The 12358-nt window shown below is 40.4% G+C and overlaps 1 protein-coding gene across 5 annotated transcripts in view; it reads right to left on the reverse strand.

Annotated features, from left to right (window-relative positions):
* LOC147010343 (uncharacterized) overlaps positions 1–12358 on the reverse strand; it is a 33190-nt gene that overhangs the window by 3112 nt on the left and 17720 nt on the right. For 4 of the 5 annotated variants that reach the window (XM_085858714.1, XM_085858711.1, XM_085858713.1 and 1 more), the window contains exons 2-6: positions 6120–6334; positions 5640–5811; positions 4123–4783; positions 3600–3728; positions 1–1431 (exon numbers count right to left, since the gene is read on the reverse strand). The exon at positions 1–1431 is cut by the window's left edge and continues 3112 nt beyond it. In XM_085858714.1, coding sequence (XP_085714840.1) covers positions 652–1431; positions 3600–3728; positions 4123–4783; positions 5640–5811; positions 6120–6273 — 1896 coding nt within the window. In that variant the 5' untranslated portion in view covers positions 6274–6334 and the 3' untranslated portion in view covers positions 1–651. The remainder of the gene's footprint in view (positions 1432–3599; positions 3729–4122; positions 4784–5639; positions 5812–6119; positions 6335–12358) is intronic. The other variant, XM_085858712.1, reaches the window with a different exon arrangement.

Genomic DNA, 12358 nt, shown 5'->3' on the forward strand with positions numbered 1-12358 from the left:
CCCAACCCCTCCACCGCCCACCGTAGTTCAAAGTTCAACGACACGAGAAAGCCTAACGTTTCATTATGCCTATTCTTGGTCGTCCTGCCACCATACAGGATTTGCTGGTTTTGATTCATGTAAACGAGAACGTCCTTCATTGCTCCCTACCCGAGTAAACCTTCACCAGAAAGCCTTCAATACCGATAGGAAAGGAAATAAGATAAACTATTGGGATTCACAAAGTGACACCTGGAGAAATATATTATTAATCGAGTCAAAAAACACAACCTTCTACATCTCGAGTGGCCTTGTAGTCAACCAAGCCTGCACTTTTAGTTTCCTGTTTACGTTAAGACACGGCCTTACAGTTACCAGCTCTATCTCTCAAATCCAGAGACGAGCTTTGCTGAAGCACTAACTCGCCGTAAGAACTTCCATTCGCTGCAACATCCGGTGCAGCAAGTACGACCAACCAATCGGTGCTTGTACCGACGATGTAGTGGGGCAACAATGATCACGTAAAATCGGTCAGTTTATTAACAAAAGGGTCGTCTTCGGGTCCAACGAGGTCACCTTCGCTACTTAATCAAGAAGTGCTTGCGTGACATGCAGCCCATTCTAAACGCAGGTAGGTCTACCTGTTCTGTACTCAACAAAAGCCCATAATCTTCAATCTCCCCCTTGTCTCTTCTTCGGTGTGGTGACTCGGTGTTGATCCTTAAGATGATTCCTTACTTGCCGATCCACGTCACTCTCCTTGTGTGGCAAGGCTGTGGGTCCACCCTGTAGTCTTCTGTAAAACTTGTTGATGATCCTTTGCTCCATTTGCTCTTCCAGTGTTGGGTCTATAGACAGCTGTACGGCCTCCTCGCTGAGGTCAAATGCCTCAATTTCATCGTTAACTCGTGCAGCTAGTTCTGGTGAGATGAGTGTCCGTAGGCTACCTTCGGCTATCTCTTTGGCTTTTGGGATGCAATTATTATGTCCCTCTTCCTCCTGGCAAATTGCTTGTTCAGCTTCGAGAATAGGCCTTTCCTCTGAATCCAGGAACTTCTCATGTTCAGAAACCTTAGTCTCCACTTCCCCTCTTGACTCCTCTCTGCCACAATCTGTTAACGGAGGTCCGTCACAAAGTTCTGAACCACGATTTTCTTCAGCAAGGGAACTAGGTAAGGGACTGTCAAGACAGGGAGGGTCATCACCTGAACCGGGTTTTCCTTGGCAGAAGCCATAGCGGTGCAAGCGCAAGCTAAGACGATGCAGGTAAGAGCGCCCACACTTCTGGCATAGGTGGAGTCGCTCACGTCCATGGAGACGTTTGTGGAGCTTGAGGTGCACAAGCTGAGAGAAACGAGCCGGACAGAGGTGGCAAGGGAAAGGTCTCTCCCCGGAGTGCAGCCGTAGGTGGGTCTTCAAGTTGCTCGTGCTGCTGAATCGACGACTACACACCTGGGGGCATGGCGGAGGGAGGGGTTCATGAGCACAATCAAGTTGACCACTCCCTTACCTGCAGGTTACCCTGCTACAGTAGACCGTGACTCAGGGAAAGTTGACAAAACAGCAGTGGTATGTGACATTACCAAGAGATTTACAAAATGTTGAATCAAAAACAAAGTTTTCCAGGAGTTCTTTACTTTCTTATTGCCTAAGGAACCCAACGTGTAAGGAGTGTTCGGCTCAAATATCCCTGAAAAAATGCACTGCTCAGAACCCTACTCACCGGCATTCAAATTCATCCCAACTGTTCCCTTTTTATTGCCTCCTTAATCCAGACCACCCAAGCAATGACGAGCTGAACCTGACATCATAATGGAGCCTTTAAAGGAGCCTGCACAGCTCGAGGAGTGACACAGTGGTGCCATCCTGATCATGTGACCCCACAAACCAGCTGGTTCCACTTTCATGTCGACGATCATCTCTGCTTTTATAAAGCATAAGAAGCGTGGGTGGAATGGTTAACCAATGAAAGCCAGATGAGAGGGAATACACCAAATAGCTTTGTGGTGGGGCTGCATCTAAAATAGACAAATCCAGCCAGCAGCTTCCTCTGGCCAAAGTGTCTGGGGTACGAGCTATGAGAAGCCCTTCAGCAGAGGAAGCATTCTTAAATGTGAAATTGTTTCATACTTAGATTGTGTGCACCTTGACAGGTCGATAAGCTTCTCCTAAGCAAGAAATCCAAAACACAACTAGAATACATCTCAACATTGCTGTGCGTTGTTCTTGTATTCCCCATGTTCCCCGCCCTATCCCTCTCCCTTCCACAGATCTCCTAATGTCTCTGTTCCCCACTGTTTTGTCCTTCCCACTCCCACCCCTCGTCTCATGCCCCCCTTGCTGTGCGTTGTGTGTTAGCTCTCACACGAGCCTCGACAAGGTATACAAAAAAAACAAAAAACAAAAAAAACATGCAAAGCCGGTCCAAGTCCACATTGTACCCGAACAAGCTCGACGAAAACAACAGGTTTAACTAGAGGGGGAGCACTCGGGAGAGTGCAAAACCTCCACCGCCAATACTGCTGGGTCACTCAAGTGAACCTTATATCTTATTCATTTAATATGGTGTCAACAGTGCTGAGAGTTATAGTTCTTTTCTCCAACATTTTTTTTGGGGGGGGGGGGGTTGGAAATCACTTAAAACATGTTAAAATGCAAAAAAAAAAAAAATCGAAATTTTGTTGAAAAAAAAGTTGCAAAAATTTTTGTTCTCTAACAATTTTTTTTTGGGGGGGGGGGGGCAGGTTGGAAATCACTTAAAACATGTAAAAATGCAAAAAAAATGTTTTCTCAAAAAAAAATTTGGGGGGGGTGGGGTTGGAAATCACTTAAAACATGTAGAAATGCAAAACAAAAAAAATTCCACAATTTTTTTTTGGGGGGGGGTAACAATTTGGGGGGGGTTGGAAATCACTTAAAACATATAGAAATGCAAAAAAAAAAAAATTCTCTCAATTTTTTTTTGGGGGGGGGGACCAAGTCCAAAATTTAATGGCATGATCCTTGGACCATACCCACCAAGTTTCGTCGAAATCCGTCGGGGAGTTTTTCCGTAATACTGTTCACAAACAAACAGAAAGGGGTGAAAACAGTAACCTCCATCCATCTTTGAAGATGGCGGAGGTTAAAAATAAAATAAAATTTAATTTATTAGTGTTCTCCATATTCTCAGAATAAAAGTTTGTTTAAATTTTGATGACAAAAGCTCAAACTGGAAATAAAGAATCACGGAAGTCGTTCCAAAACCGGCCATCTTGTGCTGCACGGCGGCCGACTGGCCGATTAGGCCTATTTATAGTGACTGCGACTTTTCCCTTTGACATTTTCAACCAATTAGTAATTATTTTCTCCACATTCTCAAAATAAAGGTGTCTTGAAAATTTGATGACAAAAGCTCAAATGGTAAAATAGTTATGGCCTGAACGCACGCACGCACACACGCGTGCGTGTGATTGCAAAAACCCGTCTCCCGCTGCATGCCGGAGGGGCCAATGATAAAACACCTGGGATTAATACGTAGACATGGGGTGACAGCAGCAGCAGCAGCAGCAGGAAGAAGAATGACAACGTTGGTGGATTAATGAAAGGAAACAGTGACTGTGACGCGTGCCAAGCAATACCTGACAGGAGTAAGGCTTCTCTCCAGTGTGCACCAAGTGGTGTTTCTGTAGGTGAGCCAGCTGCGTGAAACCCTTGTCACACGTCTGACACTTGAATGGTCGCTCTCCGCTATGCACGCGTAGGTGGACCTGGTGAACAGTGCTTAGAGTTAAGATGGCAGCCAATGTGTTGTAAACATGTTCATAAACCTTGTTTTATGTTTAATAATTGTTAAAAAAAAAAAATCTTTGTGGCTGATGGGTTAACTGGAAAATGAAGGATGGCAGGTCAACATACTACAGCTGGGCAGAGGAAAAAAAGGTGGACAAAGGATGGACAGCCACGAGCTCAAGTAGATGGCTAGCAACATGACAAATCTGATGGGTAGACAAGGAATGAAATTAAAAGTGTTCAGGAAACGACAGGTGGACAGGAGGTTGAAGGAGAAGAAAAATGGCACCAGGAAGAGAGGTTGTGCACAGGTGGGGTTGCAAGGTGGTAGGAGACGGTTAACGGAGTGATTCGTCCATCGTTTCTGCTCACCTTGAGGTTCGACAACTGGCCAAATGTCTTCCCACAGACGTTGCACTCGTATATTGTCTTGCCATTGACTTTTCTCAATGGGTAGGGCAGCGTACGGATGGATGGCGTTGGGCTTTGGGCACCTAACTTCTCAGTCAGAGGACGAGTACAGGCCATTTGAGTGTAAGGTGGATCGTAGGTGTTGTACAAGGCACAATGTGCTTCTCGCTCAGCTGGTGGTGAGAACGCACTGGTGGGAGCTGGGATGAGAGGCCGTGAGGTGATGCGATACAATTTGTGATCGTTCAATTGGCCTCGAACACTCGGTACAGGTAGAGGGTACGCGGTTTGTTGGTTGGGTGTCTCGGCCTTCACAGGTACCATTATGGAGCTGGCAGAAAGGGGATAGCCCGGCAGAAGGTAACGAGAATATGGATAAAGGTACCATGGAGCGAAGTAGCTGGGTCGTGGTTGCCCAGCAGGTATTACAGGTGAAGGCATTCCCATGATGCCTTGCAGATACGATGCTTGCAGTTGAGTGAGGTAGGTCATTGGTTGTGTGAATGGAGCGTGGACTGCGTCTGCGTACTCTGCTCGGTGTCTATCGGCTTTCATGATGGCTGCAATGCTGTAAGGAAGCGGTTTCTCATCTTCGGTACTTGCGCATGCAGGGTCTCCCCTCCTGGACACAGCATCGGGAGGGAATGGCAGTGGTGATCTCACAAAGCACGAGCACGTACAGAAAATTATTCATCCTCTACAAACGGTCCCAATCAGCACGATAGTGACGTCAAATTTCTGCTTTGTTTGTTTGGAAATAACCCAAATTTGGGATCATCTATTTATTACATATGCAAATATGGCAAAATGATACCACCAGGCCCTCCCCCTCTCATTCCGCCAATATGCTTCGTACATGCTTCTCTTCCCCCACTTCCCTTTTCTTCATATTCCTCCCATCACCTTGCAAACCCTCTTCCTTCTCTCCCCATGCATTTAGGCCATATTGCTACTCCAATATCCTCCCAATCTCATTCTCACATTTTGAATTTTCTCAATTTCCCCATGACAGTCCATATTTAGTAAGGAGACATCGCTCCTTACTTTCCTCCCATGCCTTGTTTGACTTTATGAAACTTTGTGTAGGCGGGTTTACTTTTGCCCAAATATTGACGTAATTCAGGCATGATTGGCAGAACAATGCCACAAGGCCTGGCAGCACACCCATCGTAAAACACCGCACCCACAAGGCCGCTCATCCAGAAGAGCAGGAAGGTAGTTGTGGCACAATCAATCAATTTGTCTTGTGGAACGAAAACTCAAAACAAAATGGAAATGTTTGATGAAATGACCAGATGTTTTCAGGTGTCACCAAGGATACAATTCATGCACGTGACCACAGATCGGATTATTTAATGACAAATTCAGTTTGTTTGTGTGTGCCATTACTAATATAATTCATTGTGAATTGTAAATATAATTCGGATAAGGTAATACAACAATGAATTGTTGATAATTATTGCCGAGGCGATGGATACCTGGTGCAGTCTCGAGGACTTGCTGATGCCCGTCCGTGCGTCATAGCCTCTCCGTCGGTACGACCATTCTCATCCGTATGTCTATGTCCGTGTCTTTGCTCATCTCCTGCATCATCCCGAGGTAGTTCGACATCCATTTCCTTTCCCTTCACATCCGTTTTCTCGTGGAGCACTGTGGGTAAAAAAGAAACCTGCTTTAGCACTTTGCACAAGCTACACAATGTGTATGAACCCCAATGTACCCCGAATTGTTCACTTTAATGAGGTAGTTGTTTATTAGCCCATCCCCCACGCTACATTAGAAGAGGTTGTTAAATCATGCGTGTGTGTGTGTGTGTGTGCGTGTGCGTGTGCGTGTGCGTGTGCGTGTGTGTGTCTGTCTGTCTGTCCAGGCTGTAATTTTTTTACCATTGTAATCGTTACGTTAATAAGAGATATAGACAACATGGTCAGCAATGGGACAGAGATTTCAGAACTTGCCATGGGGATGTGCCGTGGAATGTGGAGCTCCTACGATCTCATCACCTGCAGGATCCATTTGTCCCATCGTGTGCAAACATGTGCGGCGAGAAAGGTGGTTGGCCACGATGTTTCGCTGCCTGCGGGCCGGGTCTGCGTGTTCAACACACCACATCCAGTTTGGATGAGGTAGAGAGGTAGAGTGCAGCCCGAGGTAGGACGAGGTTGAGTACAGCCTGTTGAGGAGGAGGAGGGAAGGAAGGTCATCAAGAGGATATACCTGAGTCTTGCCCTCTAATGTCCGATGATCTCTGATGAGAATTAAATGAGATCTCATGAGACATTTCTCACCTCGTCCTGAATAATTACGGCTGCAGAGTGCACCAAGCATTACTTATGCAGGAAACCCGTTGTTACAAGAAATTTGTGCTGGGCAGTGGTCATCAAAACATACATTTTGCACGAAAGGTTGATGAGTTATTTGTTTCATCTTATTTATTTATATGCTTAACTGGTTCAAGCTCAGTGTGCCTAAGCAGTCAGTTATGGAAAACATGCACAAACTTCCCTCATGGTGTATAAGCATTCTTGCTTTTGTTTGGTGGTTTATTGTCTGGACAAATCCACTCAGATCCTCTCGGTGGTGTGGCCCAAGTCATGAACAGGAATTCCGGAATTCCCAGTGACACAGTTATTTATTAAATGGTCAGCATGAGCAAGATGGACGAGTTTAGTCAGAAATATTTAGAAATGCTGGATTGCGGATTCCCACGTGATTTCTGAGCTCAGGGTGCCCGAGGCTCGAGTAAAGAAAATGACAGGTAGGTGTGAAGGAGCTGTGTGCTTCACAAGGTGTATCACACTCTGAATGGGACCGGCTACATGTACACTCACTTAGTCAGGGGACATTCCTATCACAGGGAACGTTCACATGACACATCCTTCTTACCGACAGTAAACAGGTGCGATGATGGTGAAAAATTATACACCTGAAAACCTAGTTTTGTAAAGCGTTTCCCATAAGCTCTACTTCATTGTTTTCCAAATTCAATAACAATGGAATTAAAACAATGTCGGTTGTGATTTCCAATTTTCTCTGATTTATAAACAAGTCAGGTCATCCTGCCATTTCCACACAATCACGTCAAGACCCGAACGTAGTCATCGAGCAAATCCGATGGAGTGTCTGAGAGGTGAATGCTCTCCACGAGCTGAACTTGTAACTTCATTTTCCACCAAAGGTGAATATTTTGAAACTTGTTTCACAGAAAATTTATGACTCAGAAACGTGTTTTACATGTTTCAAATCAATCCTCAAATAACAACACTAAAATTAAAACAAATAAAAAAAATAAACAAGGAAAGTTGTTCAGGTGTGGTGAAACGCCAAAGGCCATGACCAGCTTGTCTTGTCAAACCAGTCCATTAACAAAACATATTTCACTTTAAATAATACTTTGATTCTTCCAACCAATGAGAGTTATCTTAGAACACCAGTCCCTTGGGTAGGAGGAATCTTATAAAAAGGAAAATGAAAACAAACGTCTCACTGTCACCAATCTCACCCCACCATCACTCCCACCAGGTAACCATTGTATCACCCAGTAATCATTTACAAACCCAGGTAATCATTCTACACAGCTGGGTAACTATTTTACTCTCCCAGGTAATTATTTTACAAACCGATATAACCATTTTACCAAACCTGGTACCCATTCTACAAACCAAGATAATTTATTTATTTGCATTCTATCCTTCGACACTTAAAGCCAAAACAAAATCTCATCATTCATCCTATCCATTGCCAACTCTTCCGTTTCCTTCATGGCCACCCAATGAAAGCATTTATTTCTACCCAGACAATCCTCCAAGTGTTGTGTTGTCTGTGTGTCTGTGTCTCTGTGTGTGTCTCTGTGTGTGTCTCTGTGTGTGTCTCTGTGTGTGTGTCTGTGTGTGTCTCTGTGTGTGTCTCTGTGTGTGTCTCTGTGTGTGTCTCTGTGTGTGTCTCTGTGTGTGTCTCTGTGTGTGTCTCTGTGTGTGTCTCTGTGTGTGTCTCTGTGTGTGTCTCTGTGTGTGTCTCTGTGTGTGTCTCTGTGTGTGTCTCTGTGTGTGTCTCTGTGTGTGTCTCTGTGTGTGTCTCTGTGTGTGTCTCTTTTTTTTTTTCCTTCTTGGTTTCTAGAAGAGCTTCTTTTATCAAATTATCTTCATGCCATATCCGAGCCACCTCCATCATCTGTCATTCATTGATATGCTTTTGTCCCGTCCTTTTGGTTCTTCATTTGAGATTCTTTCTGGTCAGAAGAGCCTTTTAAATTATCCTCAAACACTTCTGGTGAAGTTCTCGAATTTTGCTCTCTATCTTTTTGGTTATCTTCCAGCACTTTGCTCCGTACAAAAGAACTGACTTTGTGTTGGAATTGGATATTTTCATTTGTTTTTCTTGTTTTTCCGAGTGATGTGTCTTTGCTTGTCGACACTTCGTTGAGATCAGTAAAAGTCTTTTTTCAAAAACAAAACTTTATTGATACTTGTCTCAATATCTTTCTTGGTTCCTCCAATTTTACAGCTTCAATCATTTTTTTCTGTTCAAGAGCAAGTCTTCTTGGGGTTCAACATTAAATCTCACTCGCTTCGTTTTGGCGACATTCATTTTCAAACCTAATTTTCTTGATCTTCTCCTTTGATTAATGGTTTACTTAAAGTTTTGCCTTTTCTTGAATCTTACCAAATGCAATCGATGGCTTTCTACAACAAACTTCCTTGTATTTCCAAGTATTTCAGATAAGCACTAAATTCTCAGCATGATCCAAATCCTATAGAACTGCATTTATCTGTTTCCAGTTTCCTTTCCTTTAGTTGTCTTTAACATTAGCCAGTCTATTACTATTCGTAAAATAATTGACGAGAGCATGCATCCTTGCTTCACACCTGTCCATAATGGAAACCTTGGTGATAATTTGCAAAATGAATGATACTGCAAGTGAAGCCTTCATATAAAATGTATTGCGATTACCTTTTCAAGTAATCCATACATCTTTAAAAGTTTCCAAAATGACTCTCTATGGACACTGGAGATGTGGAATGACACATTGAGAGGTGGTAATGACACATGGAGACATAATATGACACATGGAGGTGTGGTATGATCCATGGAGATGTGGTGCTGTTTCATTTTGTCATTGTAACATTATGAGATAATGGCTGGTACTGGTGCAGTGGTTCTGTAACCTCCTGCATTGCAAAAGTAGCATTATGGCAAGAGAGTATGATGACACCATGGTATACAGCCCGTGGTGTTCTCAGCCTCTCTTATGGCATGATAAACAAACATTACATCACACAAAGGTTTGGTTTACGATACCAAAAACAAAAACAAAAATCTTCCATTCATCATTCAAACAATGCTTTATGAAATTCATATTTTCTTCCAAAGATCAACAAACTGAAACATAATTTTGTTACATCTGTGTGATGACATGACAATTTTGATAATTGCTACATTCCAGTCACTATAATTAAGGTATCTTCACATTATTATACTAATGCTATGGTATCTTTACCTCCCTAATGTGAATCAAGGATCTCTTATTCATCTCATTCATCCACTCCCCTGTCCTTCTTGCCATTACCTCAAGTGTCAGGGTGTGCAAAGCGAACAATCATGCAACCTGGGTGTACCCTATGGTACAATTGTCAGAGGTGATGGAAGAAGAAAGGTTTGTTGGAGAGAAATAAACCATTTTCAAATCTCAAGCAAATCAGCATCATGTTTTTACATTCTATAACTAGGTACCATAAATACAATACATTGCATCGATTTGTACAGAAATTCAATCCATCACATCGATATGTACCGGAAATACTTTAAACAATGTTGATATGTCCCTTCAAAACAATACATTGCATTGATATGTATCCTAAACACAATACATTATCTCGATATGTATCCCAAACACAATACATTATCTCGATATGTATCCCAAACACAATACATTATCTCGATATTTATCTTAATCACAATACATTATATAAATATGTACCTTAATCACAATACATTATATCAATATGTATCTTAATAACAATACATTAAATCAATATGTATGTTAATCACAATACATTATATTGATATGTATCTTAATCACAATACATTATATCAATATGTATCTCAATTACAATACATTATATCAATATGTATCTTAATCACAATACATTATATCAATATGTATCTTAATCACAATTCATTAAATCGATATGTATCTTAAACACAATACATTATATCAACATGTATCCAAAACACAATTCATTAAACCGATATGTATCTTAATCACAATACATTATATCAATATGTATCCTAAACACAATACATTAAACCGATATGCATCTGAAACACAATACATTATATCAATATGTATCCTAAACACAATACATTAAATCGATATGCATCTTAAAAACAATACATTATATCAATATGTATCCTAAACACAATACATTATATGAACATGCATCCCAAACACAATTCATTAAACCGATATGCATCTTAAACACAATACATTATAATCAACATGTATCCGAAACACAATTTATTAAACCGATATGTATCTTAAACACAATACATTATATCAACATGTATCCTAAACACAATTTATTTAACCGATATGTATCATAAACACAATACATTATATCAACATGTATCCTAAACACAATTTATTAAACCGATATGTATCTTAAACACAATACATTATATCAATATGTATCCCAAACACAATTCATTAAACCGATATGTATCTTAATCACAATACATTATATTGATATGTATCTTAATAGCAATACATTATATCAATATGGATCTCAACCACAATACATTATATCAATACATTAAATCGATATGAATCTTAAACACAATACATTATATTGATATGTATCTGAATCACAATACATTATATCAACATGTATCCTAAACACAATACATTAAATCGATATGTATCTTAAACACAATACATTATATCAACATGTATCCTAAACACAATTCATTAAATCGATATGTATCTTAAACACAATACATTATATCAATATGTATCCCAAACACAATTCATTAAACCGATATGTATCTTAATCACAATACATTATATTGATATGTATCTTAATTGCAATACATTATATCAATATGGATCTCAACCACAATACATTATATCAATACATTAAATCGATATGTATCTGAAACACAATACATTATATTGATATGTATCTGAATCACAATACATTATATCGATATGTATCTTAATCACAATACATTATATTGATATGCATCTTAATCACCATACATTATATTGATATGCATCTTAATTACAATACATTATATTGATATGTATCTGAATCACAATACATTATATCGATATGTATCTTAATCACAATACATTATATTGATATGCATCTTAATCACAATACATTATATTGATATGTATCTGAATCACAATACATTATATCGATATGTATCTTAATCACCATACATTATATTGATATGCATCTTAATCACAATACATTATATCGATATGCATCTTAATCACAATACATTATATCAATATATATCCGAAACACAATTCATTAAATCAATATGTATCTTAAACACAATACATTATATTTATATAACAAGGAATAACAAGGAAATCCAACAGGTGGAGGCCATTCAGCCCATCATGCCTGCTCGAGCACCATACCAACCAATCTACACAAGATCCATGGAAGAAAATGCAAAAAAAAATTTAAATAATGAAATAAAAAATTTTGTTTGTTAGTTTTGTTTTTTGTAGTTTTTGTATTTTTCCCCTTTTCTAACCCCTCAGGGAAGGGGGCATGGGCTTGGTCAAAAACACACATCAACCACAGAAACCCCCTTGACAAGACCCCCACCAACAGCACTCCATACACAATCACCCATCAATACTCAAACTACCTAAAAGTGTAATCAGTATCCCCATACCCCTCTACCTCCATAACTTCCAGGTACCTATCTAATTCTAATTTAAACTTCTCTACTGTTTCTGCTGCCATGACCTTTCCAGGGAGACGATTCTATGCATTAACTACTCTATGAATAAAAGTCCCCTACCTGACTACCATCTTAACTCTCCTCTTCTTTACTCTCAATCTATGGTCCCTGGTCCCATCACTGTCTACCCTGTTGAATAATTCATCTGCACTTATTTTTATCTATACCTTTCATTATCATTAACACCTCCATCATATCCCCTCGTAACCGCCTT

Source organism: Eptatretus burgeri, chromosome 16, assembly GCF_056783735.1.
Source record: "Eptatretus burgeri isolate ZD-2024b chromosome 16, Ebu_testis_v1, whole genome shotgun sequence".
NCBI classification, from domain to species: Eukaryota; Metazoa; Chordata; class Myxini; order Myxiniformes; family Myxinidae; genus Eptatretus; species Eptatretus burgeri.